The sequence below is a fragment of the Microtus oregoni genome, unplaced genomic scaffold (assembly GCF_018167655.1).
Source record: "Microtus oregoni isolate MIOR12 unplaced genomic scaffold, Mior012 000016F_ref0000370, whole genome shotgun sequence".
In the NCBI taxonomy this organism is placed as follows: Eukaryota; Metazoa; Chordata; class Mammalia; order Rodentia; family Cricetidae; genus Microtus; species Microtus oregoni.
The window spans coordinates 18,587,036-18,605,306 of NW_024543075.1; the positions used below are offsets into that span (position 1 = coordinate 18,587,036).

The window sequence follows — 18,271 nt, forward strand, 5'->3', positions numbered from 1 at the left end:
GACAAGAAACAGGATAAATGGGCATTCCATCTAAGGCTTTGCCAACTTGCGATGCCTCCTAGAGACTTCTAGTGAAAGTGGGAACAAGCGTCGGGTTGCTATGGTACTTGGCTGTGTGCAGGAGCTCAAGAAGCCTAGGGGGCTTCCGTAGTCGGTGGCGCGTCACGTGCTCAATCCTTGCACCGGGTGACTTTCTCCGGTCGGGCTCCGGTGTCACATGACCTGCTCTGGGGTAACATGGCGGCGGCCTTGGTGCAGCTCCGGGACTGAGCGACAGCAAGTGTGGCTCACTCCTTCCTGGGGTGAGGAGAGCATCAGCGTGGGAAGGGCGACTGAGTCCTGGTCTTCTCACTCCTGTCCCCAACGTCACCTGCGTCTCACGCATCCTCTTCTCTATCGGGACCAGAGGGAATGACGAAGCCCCGGGCTTTCCACAGTTTTGCTCTGTGCATCGGAGCACGCTCCTAGCCGGCCGTGGGCTACCCTCCTCGCCGTCCTTTCGCCAACCTCCTTCCTTCGGAGGTGGGACCGGAGCGTGGGCGGTTGCATTCTCCTGGAACCATGGCAGGGTCCGACACGGCGCCGTTCCTCAGCCAAGCTGATGACCCAGATGACGGGCCAGCTCCTGGCCACCCGGGAATGCCAGGGCCCATGGGTAATCCTAAGTCCGGGGAGCCTGAGATCCCGGACCGCGAGGGCCTGCAGCGTATCACTGGTTTGTCTCAGGGCCATTCGACCCTCATAGTGGCTGTGCTGTGTTACATCAACCTCCTGAACTACATGGACCGCTTCACCGTGGCTGGTATGCACTGCCATTCGGAAGAAGGGACATGGGCATGGGAGCAGTTCTCCAGGATGGGGTCTCCTCTCCGTGCTCATCCTGAGATTTTTTTCTTTCCAGGCGTTCTTCCAGACATCGAGCAGTTCTTCAGCATCGGAGATAGCAGTTCTGGCCTCATCCAGACTGGTGAGTGAGGGTCCTGCTCACACAACCACTCGCCTTTTGCCGCCTCGGCTGGGTTACGTACTTGCAGGTTTGCCTAGTTAGGGCTTATTGGCCAGAGCTCTTGGAGACAATGACCTTGACTGCTCTAGTTGAGCTGGGACCGAGGGAGCCAGCCAGCTACTTACTGTGTGATGGGAGGCAACACGCTCACCTTCTCTTAGCTCCAAGCCAGTAATAAAATGGGCTAATTCTTTGGACAGCTGTGAGGACTAAGAAATGCCATGCATGGTACATAGTAGGCACCAGTAAATAATAGCAAGAGTTCTTGCTGTGCAGGAAGTCTTCATTTCCTTCCTTCCTTTCTGAGAACCTACTATGTGCCAGGGCCTAGTGGTGCACCTTAGAAGTGGTAGGCCTAATAGGACTTTGGTAAGGCATTCTTACCTGCCTTCTTACCCCTCCATCGGCTGAGGAGTAGCGTTCCCCCTGCTTTGCACAGGGAGTTGATGGAGTTACCTGTGTTTTCATAAGCAAACTCGGAGGGTGAGAAGAATTAGGGTTTGCCCAGGGTCACATAAGTGGATAGGTGAACGGGAACGGAAGTGTTTGTTTCCCTGCTCCAGGCCAATGAGGAACTGGGGGTACTTAGTGTGGGGAAGTGAGAATGAGGTCTTAGGTCAAGGTGGTGGTGAGTTAGAGGAGAAGCTGGCTTCATTTGCCCGCTTTTCGTTCAGCACAGGTGACTTGAACACCTGCTTTGTGCTAGGTTGTGAATTAGATGAGAGACTCCCAGCTGTGGCCCCTACAGGAGCTGACGTCCTCCTGTGCCTGAGGGGATTGATTAAAACGTGATAATTTCAGCTGGATGAGTGTGAAAGAAAGCCTAGGGCAGGTGTAGTGGTGCACGCCTTTAATCCCTGCACTTGGGAACTCTGCAAAGGCCTGAGAACCCCTGTGAGCTCACTGCAGCCTGTGTATATAGTGAGCTTCCCCCGCCCCAAGGGAAAAAAAGAAAGGAAAATGGGGTCAGGATGTCTGATAGTCTGGTATGCACCTGGATCAGGATGTATGATAGTCTGGGTCAGGATGTATGATAGTCTGGTATGTGTCTGGGTTAGGATGTATGATAGTCTGGGTCGGGATGTATGATAGTCTGGTATGTGTCTGGGTTGGGATGTATGATAGTCTGGGTCGGGATGTATGATAGTCTGGGTCAGGATGTATGATAGTCTGGGTCAGGATGTATGATAGTCTGGTATGCGCCTGGATCAGGATGTATGATAGTCTGGGTTGGGATGTATGACAGTCTGGTCAGGATGTATGATAGTCTGGTATGTGGGTCAGGATGTATGATAGTCTGGGTCAGGATGTATGATAGTCTGGTATGTGTCTGGGTCAGGATGTATGATAGTCTGGGTCAGGATGTATGATAGTCTGGGTCAGGATGTATGATAGTCTGGTATGTGTCTGGGTCAGGATGTATGATAGTCTGGTATGTGTCTGGGTTGGAATTTGAAGCAGTTGAGTTTTGTGACACTCAGGACAGAAATGAAAATGGTCCCGGTAGAGGGAACACTGAGTGCCGAACCCTAATGTGGTATCCATCTTGGTGGTTGTCATGAAGGTGCAGAGACTGGATTAGATAGGACACCGTGAGTGCGGTGTGGAACGTGGATTTTGTTTTAGGCTGGGTAGAAGGGTGGGACATATCTGCTGGATGCTCCATTCTCTATGGGAAGTTGTGAAGGTGGCCTGGTGACTCTCGTTAGGCATTCCTCCACCCTGCTCCCTAACTGGAATGGGGGGGGGGCAGTAAGGGGCCAGGATTGGGCCATGACTCTCTGCTCTTCCCCCAGTGTTCATCTCCAGTTATATGGTGTTGGCACCCGTGTTCGGCTACCTGGGTGACAGGTACAATCGGAAGTACCTCATGTGCGGGGGCATTGCCTTCTGGTCCCTGGTGACTCTGGGGTCATCCTTCATCCCCAGAGAGGTGAGGCGCTGAACTTGCTCCCCACTCCCCATTAATATTGCTGTTGCTCTCTGGAGTCATTTTGGACCGAGTGTGGGGGAACCTCTAGAGTTTCCGTGATCTGTGCCACTGTACACAGATCTTGCCTTCCCTTGCCTGCATTAACCTGCCCACCCTATCCTGTTCGCTTTTCTTCTAGAACTTTCTTTCACTCACCATTTTGCTTGTCCCCAATTCTCCTACCGCACACCTAAACACTTCACCGCTGATCTCTGTGCATTGTCCTCTCCCTTCCTGGTACTGGGCTTCCTCTTATGCCTGGAGCTAATGTGGGTGAGAGAGCAGCTGGGGGCGGCCGTCGCTTCCCTAGTTCACCCACCCTCAATCGCTGCCCCTGCCGCTCTGTTGGCTCTGTCGACAACTGCCGTTCTGGTTGCTTCATGTGGCTCTCCTGGCCCCGTCCTTGCTGGATCTCTGGGGAGACTCTGACACAGTGACCCACTTCTTCCTTCCAAAAACTCTGAACACACATGATGCCACAGGGTTCCCTCCCAGTTCCCTGGCAGATGCTTTTCTGTCTTTGAAATCTTCCCATCAGCCCCAGGCCCTAGTGCCCTCAGGTAATCACGCGCCCTGGCCTTGGCACCAGGTGCCTTTGGTAAGCAGACAGCCCCCAGTTAAGATCATTATTCTCCATGGGGGGATCATAGGTGGGAGGGAACAGTAGAAACCCAAGACTGATTTTGCACCTAACGAGTGTGAAGCCCTCACAGTATCGATGTGAACAAACTGTTGTTGTTCCCCTTTTGCAGATGAGGAAACTGAGGCTCAGAGAGGTTAAGTTATTTTCTCAAAGTCACAGCTAGTAAGTGGAGCCAAGATTCCAAGCCAGGTCTGTGTGATTCTAAACCCAGGCCTCTCGCCGTCCCTGCTGCCTCTCCAGCACTAGCTGGAGATGTCTCCTGGGAGGCTGGCTCCAGGGTGGGATGCCACCTCCCCCATGTCTCCTTTCCCAGCGTTTCTGGCTGCTCCTCCTGACCCGGGGCCTGGTGGGGGTCGGGGAGGCCAGTTACTCCACCATTGCGCCCACTCTGATCGCCGACCTCTTCGTGGCAGACCAGCGGAGTCGGATGCTCAGCGTCTTCTACTTCGCTATTCCCGTGGGCAGGTGCGTAGGCCGTGGGCTTGGTGCAGGGTGGGGCTTGGCGGGGCGTTTGACTGACCGTTTGTGCCCTCTTTCCCCTTTGCCTTCTCACAGTGGTCTAGGTTACATTGCAGGCTCCAAAGTGAAGGATGTGGCCGGGGACTGGCACTGGGCTTTGCGGGTGAGTCTGGTTATAGTTTGGGGAGTCAGCCACATTCTTGCTGACCTCCCTTTCTGATCGTCATTGTTCCCTTTTTAAACACACTTAAAAAAAGTGTGTGTGTATACATGCCTGTAGGAGTCAGGTCAACTTTGGAAGTCGGTTTTCTCCTTCAGCCGAAGGTCCTGGAGATTAAATTCAGGTGGTCCGGCTTGGCCGCAAGACCCTTTACTCACTAAGCCAGCCTGCTGGTCCTATACATTTCCTTTTCGTGGCCGTGCTCACTGTGCTGAGCCTGCAACAAGTCTGGTCCTCGGTAGGGAGCCAAAAGCCTCGCTCGCAGGTGTAAAGCTGCAAGCTGCAGAAATCAGCTGCAGTATGAGCGAGCTTTCCTGGTGGAGTCTGACCCAGGACTCCCACGCCACCGCTGGATTCGCTCGTGTTTTGTTTTAACTTTCCTTTTCTCCACGTTAACCTTATTTACCAGCACTCGGGAGGCAGAGGCAGGCAAGTCTCTGTGAGTTCGAGGCCAGCCTGGTCTACAAGAGCTAGTTCCGGGACAGGCTCCAAAGCTACAGAGAGACCCTGTCTTGAAAAACAAAAACAAACAAAACCCAAGTGATTGTCTTTTAACTGAGCAACTTGGGTACCTCAGATCCTTGAACAATAGTCATGAGATGGTCTCTGATTGGATGAGCCTGAGTCATGTGTCCATTATGTAACCAGTCACGGCAGGCAGGAGATCAACAGCCCTTTTGGTTAGGCCTTAGATCAGTTTGAACCATGTGGAGTAAGATGGGGGCCCCTGAAACAAAATCAGGGTGCTGTGACCAAAAAAAAAAAAAAAAAAAAAAAAAACAAAAAAAAATCTAGGCCTGTAAAAATAGGATGTCCCCAGATGTAAACCTTCCCAAGTCTCAGTCCCAGCTTTTCTAAACCAGCCCTTATGTCTGTCCTCCTCACTCCTCATGGCCCCAGGGGCTCAGCATACCCCTGCCCTGTGCCCCAAAGCTTGTTCTTTCCCCAGGTGACACCAGGTCTGGGGGTGGTGGCTGTTCTGCTCCTGTTCCTGGTGGTACAGGAGCCCCCAAGAGGAGCTGTGGAGCGGCACTCGGGTTCACCACCCCTGAGCCCCACCTCATGGTGGGCAGATCTGAAGGCGCTGGCACGAAAGTGAGTTGACCCCTTTCTTCCACATCTGAGGCCTCCACGGGGGCTGAAGTTTTAAACAGGCCAGGTTTTGCGTCCTGCCAGGAGGCCATATTAGGGGCCGGGGACCCAGGCATTGCTGTCTTGAGGCATTTGTCTGAGTTACACACATAGGTCACATCCAGCTTCTGACAGCAGAATAAGCCAGGGAGGAGGAGAGGACACCCCTGTGGGTCTGACTTCCTCCCAATGTTCCCAGTCCTAGTTTCGTCCTGTCCTCCCTCGGCTTCACTGCTGTGGCCTTCGTCACTGGTTCCCTGGCTCTCTGGGCCCCAGCGTTCCTGCTGCGCTCCCGTGTTGTTCTGGGAGAGACCCTGCCCTGTCTCCCTGGAGACTCATGCTCGTCCTCTGACAGGTGCGTGGGAGGGGCTGAGTGGGGGGACTGCGTGTGGGGGGATATCAGGGATTTGGACTCAGGCCACGAGGGTTTGAGTCCTGACTCCACTCTTGGAGTCTCGGTTTCTGGTTCCGAGAACCCGTGTGATGAGGTAACAACGGCCCGGGGTTCTGTGTGGGATGGGTTTGGGTTTGAGGGCAGTTGGGGTGGACTGCCCTCTCTGGGTCAGGGCCTTGCAGGAGCGGGAGTAGCTCCCATGCCCCTACAGCAGAGTATGCCAGGGAGGGAGTCTCATCTTTGGGCTTAACCCTAGTCTCATCTTTGGACTCATCACGTGCCTGACTGGAGTTCTGGGTGTGGGCCTGGGTGTGGAGATCAGCCGCCGTCTTCGCCGCTTCAACCCTCGGGCCGACCCACTGGTCTGTGCGGCTGGCCTCCTGGGCTCCGCACCTTTCCTCTTCCTGTCCTTGGCCTGTGCCCGAGGCAGCATCGTGGCTACCTACGTGAGTCGGATACCAGGGGTCTAGCGGGTATCTTTACACGGGGGCAGGAGGGGCAGTATCTTCTTGGGCACCACTGTGTCCGTTGAGGATGACCGCCAGCAGAGCAGTTCAGAGCAGGCTGAAGGTGGCACGCCTTCTTCCAAATCCCAACCCTGGCCCTTTCCTCAGGTGTAAGGTGGTGGTATGGAGGCTAGCACCTGCCTTGTGGGGCACAATGGGGACTAAGGGAGTTGGTGGACAAGTAAGCCTGGCCATGTGACTCGCTCCCACTTCTGCCCTCCAGATTTTTATCTTTATTGGGGAGACCCTGCTGTCCATGAACTGGGCCATCGTGGCTGACATCCTACTGGTGAGTAAGTGGGCAGAGGCTGAAGGGGGCAGGGATCGGGGTCAGAAGGTGGCACTTGTTCCGAATTCTGGCCTTTCCCCTCAAATCTCAGCTGCGTGTGTCCTGCAGAGCCCAGCCACAGAGGGGCCTCTGGGCCTGCCTTGTCCCACGTCTGCCTGTCCTTGACCTCAGTGACAAATTTGCCTTGGGCTTACAGTGGGCTTTGTCCTTGGTTTTTCTGGGACCCTTACTGAGTTCCCCTCTTCCCCAGTATGTGGTGATCCCTACTCGACGCTCCACTGCCGAGGCCTTCCAGATCGTGCTATCCCATTTGCTAGGTGATGCTGGGAGCCCTTACCTCATTGGTCTAGTGAGTACTATCCTTGACCGGGATGGGATGCTATTGGAATCTGGCACTCCCTACCCTGGCAGGTGGCTGGTGACAGGAGCCTAGGTGGATGGGGTGGTCTGGCCTAGTTAGGCAATAGCCGCCTGTGGTACTTTCCCCCTTGGTGCCTCTGGTGGATGGGAGGAAGCTGTGTGAAGGTTTTACCTTTGGGGCTGTGGGTCTCACGCTGTGGCTAGGGTCCAGTTTTCATTTTCTTGGTGTTTAGGGCTCCCCATCCCTGGGTCTCTGACTCTTTCGTCCCGACAGATTTCTGACCGCCTCCGACGGAGCTGGCCCGCTTCCTTCTTGTCCGAGTTCCGGGCCCTGCAGTTTTCACTCATGCTCTGTGCTTTCGTTGGGGCCCTGGGTGGCGCGGCTTTCCTGGGTACTGCCATGTTCATTGAGGATGACCGCCGGCGGGCTCAACTCCACGTGCAGGGTCAGTGGGGGCCACGGTCGGCCCACACTCATGGTACTGTCCGTCAGTCTGTCCATCCGTTGACTCACATGTCTGCACCCCACATCTCTTAGTTCACAGCTCTCCCACCACTCAGACTGTCCCGTCAGCCCAGGCCCAAGCCACCAGCCACCTGCCAGGGTCAAGGGTACTAGCTTCTCAGTACCACCTGCCAGGGTCAAGGGTACTAGCTTCTCAGTACCACCCACTCAGTTTTGAGTTTAAGGTTCTGAGGGCTCTCACTGCTGCCTCGTCTTTGCCCCTCAGCCCCATTTTTCACCTTTCCCCTTGCTGGCTCTTATCTGATTGGCCTCGGCTCTGACCCTTTTCCCTCAGGTCTGTTGCAGGAGACAGGGCCTTCAGATGACCGGATTGTGGTCCCTCAGCGAGGCCGTTCTACCCGTGTCCCTGTGTCCAGCGTTCTCATCTGAGGAGCTGTTGCCCATCCAGCCACAGGTGCACAGGCCCTGGGCCCACCCCAGGAGGTGCCCAGGCAGAAGCCCTCAACAGATCCAGGTCCGAGGAGGAAGCCTTGGGATATGTCCCAGCTCCCAGACACTACGTGGGCAGCCCAGGGAAGAGATGGGGGTCCAGAAATGGGGGGGGGGTCCTATCTATTAGGGCAACCCAAGGAGTTTGGTGCTATTTGTAATGGAATAAAATTTGTAAGCAGACTATGACCGGCTACTTGTCTCTCTGTGGGTGCCATTGGTTTCAGGGAATGTCTGTAGCCTCAGGACTTACCAGGGGCAGTCGGGTCACCCTGTGGGTGAGTCCCTGTCTTCGGGGCTGGGTGATATAGAAGGAGGATCGCTCTCTTCCGAGTGAGTTGGTTCGGTGTGACTGTGACTCACTGTGGTCCCCTGGAAGTTGATCTCCCAGAGGCAAGCCTGCAAGGTGGGGGCAGTGCTGCCCTTGCAGAGTCTCCCCTCCAGGGATGGGGAGGTCACAGCCTGCCTGGCTGGCACGTGTCTCCCTTCCTAGCGGAGGGGCTGCCTCGGACCCCTTCCTTTACTTAGTCCCTCTGCCTCCTCCCCCTTCCCACAACTGGGTGGGGGTGAGTGGGTAGGGGGCAGGCGCAGCCGGCTGAGGAGCCTGATGATTTCCTGCCTTCACCACAGCTTCCTGTCGCACGCGGGTGGTGAGGAGGAGAAGCAGGCGGGGAACAAGAAAGGGGCTGGTACAGCTGGGCATAGGGATCAGGCGACTGGTAGCTGGGGCACAGGCCCCAGCTCAGGCTCTGGGACCAGCGTCTCCCAACACTGATCTCCACTCAGTCCAGCACGGAAGCGGGGGGTCATTGAGCCCCAAAGAAGCACACAGCTACCTGCCACTGGATCCCAGGCTGGGGCCCACTCAGTCCCACACCCCTGCTGCCACTCTGCCTGGAGGGGCTGCGGTGCAGCGGGGCCTGGGCCAGGTGCTCTGCAGATGGAAGCAGACACTCTGAGCCCCATGGGGCTGGGCCTCCTGTTGCTGCCCTTCTTGGTCACGCTCCTGGCTGCCCTGTGTGTGCGCTGCCGTGAGTTGCCAGGTAAGTGGGGGAGCTGTGGGGTATTGGACACTGGTTACCCCATGGGATCCTCTCCCCAGCCCCTGGCTCCCTCTGATCATTTGTACCTCAGTCCTGCTTGAGGGGTAGGATGGGACTGAACATCTTTGTTCCCAGTGTACCCTGATCCTGCCTCGTTGGCCCTCTCTCCTCCAGCTTCCTATGACAGTGTGTCCACAGAAAGGTGAGTGTTCAGTCCCGTTGCCCTGTGTCTTCCCTTTGTTCCCACTTGGCCCTGTACTCAGGCTGCCTTTTTCCTGCCAGGTTGTACCCAAGCAGTATCTTCATCAAACCAACTCGTAAGTTCTGTGTCCTTGGCCTTCCTTGAGGGTTCTCAGGAGTGTGCCTTTCTTTGTCCCTAACTTGTCTGCAGGGCTGTTATCTGGGTTGGGTTGGGGGAAAGTGGGAGCCCCCATGCCTGTTTAGGGTGTTTATGGTGTTTATGGGTACATCTGTCCTTCGAGGCCTTGACATGGGTGGGTGGGGGGAATGTCTGGAGTCCCCTCCAGCTTGGTTCTATGTCCTCAGAGATAACCAGCCCCTCAACAACTGACACTTCATATCCTTTTGTTGCTTCCGTCCCACCCCTGGTGCAGCCAGACCTGTGAGTACCCCTCAACTCCCTCCCTCTGATCCGCTGTGCCTCCTCACCTTCTAGGATGGGGGGTGGGGTGACTTTTTCCCTGTTGTAATGCCTCTTACCCTCAGAGTCCTATCTAGAACTTTTCCCTGACCTTTGACTTCCAGGAGATCCCCACAGCCCTTTGGGGGTTGCCAGCAGGATTCAAATGATGGTAAGGGGGTACAGGGCTAGAGGGCTGGGGAGAGGGCGTGCAGCCTGCACTGACTCCATCTTCCTCTCCCTCTCTTTGAAGTCAACAGTGTGGCGAGCTACGAGAACCAGGGTGGGTCTAGGGTCTGGGGCACTGGGCGGGGTGGGGGAGGCTGGGTCTGTCCCAGGTCATGTTGACTTCTCGTTCCACACAGAGCGAACCTCTGAGAATGAGGAGGACGACGAGGAGGACGAGGAGGACTACCCCAATGAGGGCTACCTGTGAGTGGAGAGGCGGAGGGTGGGAGTGGAAGCTGGGTCCCCTTGCTTACCTCCTCATTCCTTCCTTCCAGAGAGGTGCTTCCTGACAGCACCCCTGCCACCATTCCCGTCGTCTCCTCTGCTCCTGTGCCCGGCAACCCTGGCCTCCGGGACAGCGCCTACTCCAGTGAGACGGGGTTTCTATCCACCTCCTTCCGCCATGTGCTGCTGCTCCTCTCTTCCTTCTCATTTCTGTGACGATCGCTGCCCTTCCATTTCCTCCTTCAGATGCTGGGCTTCCTGCTCTTCACTTCTGATTGCCTGGCTTTTCCTTTCACCTTTCCACCCTCTTTATCTTATCATTTTTGTCTGTGGTCTGAATGTCCTGATTTTATTTCTTGGTTGGACGTGAGTGCACACGCCTGTAACCCTAGCATCAAGAGTCTGGGTAGGGGGGTTGTTTGAGGCTAGCCTGGATGACATAATGAGACCCTGTCTCAAAAACCAGAGCAGCAGCACTACCACCAACAAAAGAAAAGAAAAAAATCCACTTTTCTTACTTGAAAGCTCTTTTTGGGCTTCTGAGTGTTCTTTTTATATAGTACCCTGTTCTTGTTCCATGGAAGCAATATCATCTAATATATCTGTAAGAACTTTGGTTAGAGGTTGTTTCTCGGTCTGTCTGTCTGTCTGTCTGTCTCTCTCACTCACACTCTTTCTTCTCTGAAGCTTTCTTCTGCTTACCATGTGGTCTTTGTTCCTCTTGGGCTGCATTTTTCTGCCTTGGTCTCTTTCCTTCCCGCTCTCCTTTAGTGTTTGGTGATTTTCAGTTTTTCAGTCTCTTCTCTTGCTGTGGCGTGAGTATCCCTTACCTGAAACTCTTAGATGCAGATTTGGGAATATTTATACACATATAATGAATTCTGTTGGGGATGGAACTCAAGGTTAAACATGGAATTAATTCATTTGTGCTTTATATACACCATATATATTTATATACACATACTATATATGTGTGTATGTATGTATGTGTATTTTTTTTTGTTTTTTTTGTTTTTCGAGACAGAGTTTCTCTGTAGCTTTGGTGCCTGTCCCAGAACTAGCTCTTGTAGACCAGGCTGGCCTCGAACTCCCAGAAATCCGCCTGCCTCTGCCTCCCGAGTGCTGGGATTAAAGGCATGTACCACCATCGCCCGGCTATTCTTTTTTTTTTCGAGACAGGGTTTCTCTGTGGTTTTGGAGCCTGTCCTGGAACTAGCTCTTGTAGACCAGGCTGGTCTCGAACTCACAAAGATCTGCCTGCCTCTGCCTCCCAAGTGCTGGGATTAAAGGCGTGTGCCACCACCGCCCGGCCTGGCTATTTTTTTGAAGGTAGAATTTTGTTTTGCTTTTTTGAGACAGGGTTCACTGTATAGCCTCAGTTGTTCTGGAACTCGATACGTAGACCAGGCTAGCCTCAGACTCACAGAGATCTGCCTGTCTCTGTCTCCTGGGTGTTGAGATGGTGTGTGCCACCATGCTTAGCCTTGGAGGTAGTTTATGAAAATTTTAATTAACCTTTTGCATGAAACCAAAGTTTCATGGTGTAGAAATTTCCATTTGTGGCATCATACCAGTACTTAAAAGGTTTGGAATTTTGGAATATTCTGAATTTTGGAGTTTTAATTCAGAACACCCAACCTTCTGCATTTACCCTAGACTATTGTGTCTATACCTTGGCCCTGCGTGGTTTTTCAGTTTGTTTGAGGCAGAATCTCACTGTGTAGTCCCAGCTGTCCTAGAACTTGCTTTTGTAGACTAGTCTGGCCTTTAACTCAGCGATCCAATTGTCTCTGCCTTCTGTGTGCTGGGATTATAGGCATGTTCCACCTGGCCTCTGGTTCCATTTGTAATATAGATTTCTAATTTGTGATTTCTCTCTTGTACCCTGAGAATGTTTAAGTGATTCTCCATCCATCTATCCATCCATACATGCATCCATCCATCCACCCATTCATCCATCCCCTCTCTTATTTCCTGGGTATGTCTGCTGGATTATGTTAGGGATTAGTATGTCAACTCAGCAAAATTGTAATGATAAAAGAATCATTGCTAGGGGCCGTATCTCAAGGATCTGAGGTGGAGTGGATAAAGCCTCTGTGTGTTCGTGGGTGCATCTGCCTAGCACACACACGAAGATACTAAAGGAGCTGCTGGTGACCGAGGACCTGCTTTCTTCCCTTGTAGTACATATAACTCATTAAACCTCACAGTTCCTGGGTGCTCCTCTGACTACTCCTCCCCTCCTGCTCTTCTCTTCCGTACTATGCTAGGGTTCGTTCATTCATTTCTGTTGACTGATTGATTGATTGACATAGTCTTGCTCTAGTGATGCCCACCCAGTTCTGTCTTTAAACCCAGAGCTCAAGTTACCACCTGCCTCAGCCTTCTGGGACCACAAGCCTGTGTCGCCATGTCCAGCAGGTTTATGAATAGATACTTAGTAGCACATAGTATATGGCAGGCTTGGTTTTACAATTTACTGTTTCAACATTCTCACAATAGTCCCTGTGGGCAGGTCCTGTTACGAACTTTATTCTACAGACAGAAAACTGAGGTATAGAATGTTGAGGTAACTTACCTGAGGTTACATAGCTGGCTGGTGCTGGAGCTGGGATTTGGACCCTGATATTTGGCTCCAAAGCCCCGCTTGTCTACTTGCTCATACAGAAACCAGGCAACTGTGAAACCAAACAAGCAATGTAACAGAACAAATGATGTGTGTGGGCCTGGGAAAATGCGGTGTGGGTAATGACTGGTAATATCGAGTAGCCAGACAGGTCTGATGAAGACAGGACACCATCTGGGCCAAGTGTGCCACCTCCTTCACATGCCACCAAGGTGTCTGTCCTCTGAGCGCCTTTGATTCCCTGCTCCCAGCCGTACTGTGGCGTACTGTTTTGTTTCCCGGTGGCCCTGGTTCAGCCGATCTCTGTCCATCTTCTTGGCCCTTGCCCAGGCTGCTCCCCTTGCTTTTCCTGAATATTCTGTGGGACTGTCTCAGGGGGAAGGTTGTGTCTGGAGACCAGGGGGGCTTCTGGGAAGCAGTGCCTGGCTGAGGGTCTTCTAGTCACTGTACTGCAATGGCTGTCCTGCAGTGGAGTCGGGTGAAGACTACGTGAATGTTCCTGAGAGTGAGGACAGTGCAGAAGCGTCCCTGGGTAGGTGGCTCTGTACCCCATGTATGTCCTATAGCCTCTCCCCACCCTTCCCGTGGCCTGTCCTTCCCGTGACTGTCCCTCTTGATCTGTCCTCCACAGATGGGAGCCGGGAATATGTCAATGTGTCCCAGGAGCTGCAGCCAGTGAGTGGTGCTGAGCAGGGTGTGTACCAACGTGGAAGGGGGCAGAAGTTTGGAGAGCTGCCTTGAGCAGGTAGCCTGCGGACTGAACACCAATCTCCCTCTGCCTTTCCCTCCCAGCCACTGTGACCTCCCAGGAAGTGGAAGATGAAGGAGTGGAGGGAGAAGAAGCTCCCGATTATGAGAACCTGCAGGAACTTCACTGAGAGCCTGGTGAGCAGGTCTTCTGGCCAGGACCGCTTCCTGGCCACCTCCAGCTGTTAGGCACATCTGGCTCTGGATACCTGAGTGGTTTCATGACTCGGTGACTCTGCCCTTGCTGTCTCCCCTGCCCTGTTGTGTTCCAGCTGCAGCCATCTGTCCTGGAACTAGCCTTGCTGGGAGGGTGGAACTGGGCAGCTGGGAGTGGCTCTAAAGGAATCCCGTTTGACCTCTGCCTTGTCAACAACCTGAGAATCTCTCCTAATTTATTGTTACTTTGGGGTCCAATCTATGTCCCCAGTATTCTACACCTTTGATGAAGCCTGAGAATGAATCTTGTTCCTGCCTGACTCTGTCATGGAATAAAGGCCCCTATGGTCCGAAGTCTTCCTTTTGGTTTTTGTTTTTATTTGGGGCAGGGTCTTGCTGTATAGATCAGGCTGGCCTTGAACATGTGGGTGATCATCCTGCCTCTGCCTTCCTGGTGCTGGGAGTACAGATGTGTACAGATGTCAGCAGCCCTGTTGGTTTTGGGGTCCTGGAAGGCTGGGTAAGGAAGTGTTGGGTTGAGGGCTGCCCTTTTCTTTGTGGGATGTTTGTGAAGGTGGACATACATGACCTATGGGTCTAGGTCTGTGTGTGTGTGTACACAAGTCTGCATCAGAGTGTATGGATAGCCGGGCGGTGGTGGCTCATGCCTTTAATCCCAGCACTTGGGAGGCAGAGGCAGGTGGATCTCTGTGAGTTTGAGGCCAGCCTGGTCTACAAGAGCTAGTTCCAGGACAGGCACCAAAAAGCTACAGAGAAACCCTGTCTTGAAAAAAAAAAACAAAAACAAAAACAAAATAATAGAACAGAGTTTATGGATAACTCTGTCTGTCTGTCTGTCTGGGTCTCCCTCCTCCACAGGGGCCCCTCTCCACAGTCTTGGTTAAATACTGTAAGTGACAGCAGACAGTGACTTGAACTTAGCCATTTTCTGAGTGAGACCTCTGACCCAGCCTGGCCCTTCTGGGGTTCAGAATGTATCTCCCCACAGGTAGTTCATGGGTGTGCAACTGTTCATTGTGACAGTGACAGAGAAGGGGTACAGGGCACCTCTGGGCGGGGAGTGTGTGTCAGCAGCAAGACCCTTCCTTGGTGACTCTCGTTCCTTCTACTTGCAAAGCACAGGGCTGGCCTTGATGGCCCCACAGGCGTCTCGGTTCTTGTCTTTTGCGTGGTTCTCAGGGAAGTCACTGAAGTGGTCTGAGCAAGTCAGATGCGGTGGTGTATACAGGTCATCTCGGCTGCTTCTGGGTGGAGTGGGAGGATTTCTGAAGCCCAGGAGCTCGAAGCCAGCCTGGCACAGACACATAGTGGGACATAGCTCACCCCGCACCAAAGTGGGCTAAGGCAGCTGAAGCTCAGGCACAGCCAGCAAATGTCACTGCAGCGCCAGCTTGCTGGGTCTGGAAGTGGGAATGGCCTGGCTCCATCGCCTGTGTTCTGGGCATTTTATCCGGGTCTCCTTCAGGACCCACTCTTTCCCAGTTCCGTTCTGTGTGTGTTTAGAGGTGGCAACCCAGGCCTCCGTCCTGGGGCGTGAGCTGGTCCTTTCCTGTCTTGCTTAATGATGGTAGGTAGGGCCTGTGGCCCGCGGCGGTGGGATAGGCCTGGGAATTTTCAGGAGACCTTTTGATCCCAGCTGTTACCGGGTCAGAAGGATATAGTTCTGGAGATCCCACTGGCAAGGCCTGCCTATGAATGAAACCCTGGATAGGAGAGGGGTGGTTTAGATATTACCTGAATCTTATCACAAATGAGCAAAATGACTTCTACAACCTCTGGTTCATGTAGGCTGGTAAATCACAGTGTGCCAGCAACTGGCTCAGGGTGTCAGTTGTGGAACCAATGCCACTCTGATGAATACAGAGTTAGTGGTTCTCCGTGGCTGCTGAAGGAATCTGAGTTCCTGGTACCCCCTGTATCCCATAATCACTGTGGCTTCCCTGTTGATGGTTATGGCTAGTGTCTGCATTTTGTAGGTAAGGGAACAAGCCCAGAGAGGTGAGGTAACTTGCTCAAAGATGCACAGCCAGAAAGATCAGTCTACGATCAGATCTGGGCCTCCAGAGTCACTACGCTGCTTCTTGGTAGCCTCTATATTCTGGTGACTTTGCAAAGTGCCAACAGCTGGAAACAGGGGAGCCCTTCAGATTATCCAGCTGCAGCAGATTAATGGGCTTAGATTCTTTTCTTTGGGTGGCAGGGGCAGGAGGAATGGGCAGAGGCTCCAACAGCAGTTACTAATGAAGGCAAATTGGCAGAACAACCTTGTCAAACAATTTAGCAACAAGCGGTAAAGCTGAAGATAGGCAGGCCCTTGTGCCTAGTGGGTTCCCTGAGTAGAACCTTTACCAGCTCAATGGATGTACAGGCGCCAGCTGTGCAGGGCGGTGTTGCCGAGAAACAGAGGGACCCAGTAGAAAGCCATCTGCCTCTGCTTGGACTTTATTATTATTAAACATGGAATTCTTAAGTTTCATATGCGCCTTATACACATAGTCTTGAGAGCAGCTCTCTCCATGATTGTGAGTGCACCTGCATTTGACTGAAACCTGCCCCTTGAAGCCAGACATGGATTTTTTTTGCTCAGGATGTCATGTCAACACTCGGAATGTTTTATATTTGGGAGTGTCTTGGGTTTCAGATGTTTGGATTTAGGGATGTTCTCTGTTTGTGTTGCTCAGGGGCACGTGCATGTGGTGTAGCAAGGCAGGTGTAGGAGTGAATATGAAACTCAGGACAGCGCCCCCTTCAGTGGAGGGAGAGACCAGGATGGGAGCGCAACAAAGGCCTCAGCGAACTGTGCACATCTGGCCTGGGGAAGTCGGCCTGGGGAAGTCGGTGGTAGCAGACTTGTGCATGTGCGGAGGTCTGAGCTCTGGCATTGCCTCCCCCAAAACATTGTAATGGGGGGAGGGTCCAAAATAAAAATTTGAAGTGTTTTCAGGTCTGGATGATTTCATAATAATTACAGTCAAGGGCCTGGGGCATGGTGGTGTGTGTCTCTAACTCCAGCACCTGAGAGGCAGAGGCAGGCAGAGCCAGTGAGTTCAAGGCCAGCTTGATCTACACAGCAAGTCTTGGGTCAGTTAGGGCTACTTAACTTAGCAAGACCCTGTCTGAAAAACAAAACAAGCAAACCAAATAATCCAATACAAAACAAAAACAAGATCAAGGAAGGCCCAGGAACGGTGGACATAAAGTGTGTGGCATAATCAGCCCCGGGCCAGAGCGTCACTGATTGATTTGTGACAATTGGGTGAATTGCCCAAGATGTTCCAGGCTTTATGGGCCACATATACTAAAGCCCTGAGGAGAGGTTGAAGAGCTAAAGAAATACTGCGTTAGGATCCTGGAGAAACAGACGTGTGTAGGAGCTAGTCTTTTCCTATCTTGCCAGCCAGCTTCCAGACTATGACAGGAGACTTATCATTATTTATGAAAGCTTGGCAGATAACTCAGGCTTGTTTCTAACGAGTTCTCAGAACTTAAATTAACCCATTTCTATTAAGCACTGCCACGTGGCTCACGGCTTATCTCATCTCCTACAGGTCACGCTTCCTCTGTGTCTCCTTGTGACCCCACCCATCTTCCCAGCATCCTCTGTGCCTGGAAATCCTGCCTAAGTTTTGGCCATTCCGCTTTTTAGTAAACGAATCGGAGTGATATAGTTCCACGGTGTCCAAAAGATTTTCCCACAGCAGACGTAAGGGTGGACGGAGGGACTGAGCAAGCTGACGGCTTCATCCTGGGGCCATGGTTGGTCCCTGGAGACTGGGAGGCCAGGATGACAGAGCTGAGTTTGCGTTTCAGCAACTCTCTCTGCATTAGCTGTGGAAGCTGACTAGGAGAGGCAGATGGCTTTGAGGTAGGCGTGCAGGAACAGGCGCTGGGCTAGCAGAGAAGCGGCCTCACAATCCGGGGACCACAGTGACTTGTAGGTTGTGGCTGGGAGGCACCAGGAAAGCGTGGTTGATCATTGCCTCCCAGAGTCACCAGTTTGGATTTATTTTTACACGTGTCCTGGGATCTGAACTTAGGCCCTCATGCTTAGAGTAAACAATTTACCCACTCAGCCTTCTCCTCACAGCTTTTCCCTGTGGTCAGGTCATGATTCTGTCTGCTCTGAGTATCATATCCTTCTGGGAGCCCATGAAATATGTCTCGGTCTCTCCAGCAAAAGCACTAAAATTTTGTTTGTTTGTTTTTTGAGACAGGGTTTCTCAGGGTGGCCTTGGCTGTCCTGGAACTCGCCCTGTAGACCTCAAACTCACAGGGATCCACTGTTCTCTGCCTCCTGAGTACTGGAATTAAAGGAGTGTGCCACCACCACCACCCGGCTGAGGTTATTCTATCGAACTCTATCAGGACACATGACTCTCCTGAACCAATCACAGGCTGGTAGAACTCCCCTGTGCTGACTGGCGAGGTTTGCCATGTTCTATATTCTACCCCGAACTCAAAGGGACTGTAAATGAGCAGGCATCTGAAGAAAACCAGGTGCTCTACTGCAGAGACGTGGGAGCCATACCACTCCCGCTGCACTCACTGGGCCCATTCTGTAGACAAGGAAACAGACCCCGGAGGTTAAGGTTTTCTTATTGTCACATAGCTCATTGCAGTTATTAACAGAAGCGCTGTTTGCTGGGAGCT

At 52.8% G+C, this 18,271-nt stretch overlaps 2 protein-coding genes across 3 annotated transcripts; both read left to right on the forward strand.

The window, feature by feature from the left end:
* Nucleotides 1–202: 202 nt before the first annotated feature.
* On the forward strand, nt 203–8,106 carry Spns1 (sphingolipid transporter 1 (putative)). The gene is made up of 12 exons (XM_041667213.1): nt 203–802; nt 902–967; nt 2,803–2,939; nt 3,935–4,086; nt 4,177–4,243; nt 5,250–5,395; nt 5,631–5,786; nt 6,082–6,271; nt 6,555–6,620; nt 6,871–6,969; nt 7,255–7,426; nt 7,781–8,106. Exons 1-12 carry the CDS (start codon nt 562–564, stop codon nt 7,873–7,875), a joined length of 1,587 nt encoding a protein of 528 aa, XP_041523147.1. The 5' UTR covers nt 203–561; the 3' UTR covers nt 7,876–8,106.
* A 494-nt stretch (nt 8,107–8,600) lies between these two features.
* Lat (linker for activation of T cells) lies at nt 8,601–13,935 on the forward strand. Of its 2 annotated transcripts, none has more exons than XM_041667102.1 (11): nt 8,601–8,978; nt 9,114–9,180; nt 9,261–9,295; nt 9,525–9,600; nt 9,744–9,790; nt 9,872–9,901; nt 9,984–10,050; nt 10,122–10,216; nt 13,167–13,229; nt 13,329–13,391; nt 13,490–13,935. In XM_041667102.1, the coding sequence occupies exons 1-11, from the start codon at nt 8,876–8,878 to the stop codon at nt 13,573–13,575; spliced, it is 732 nt and encodes a 243-aa protein (XP_041523036.1). In that variant the 5' UTR covers nt 8,601–8,875; the 3' UTR covers nt 13,576–13,935. The 2 variants fall into 2 exon arrangements, with proteins under 2 accessions (XP_041523036.1, XP_041523037.1); XM_041667103.1 differs by having other exon boundaries at nt 9,153–9,180; nt 9,593–9,600.
* Nucleotides 13,936–18,271: the final 4,336 nt, after the last annotated feature.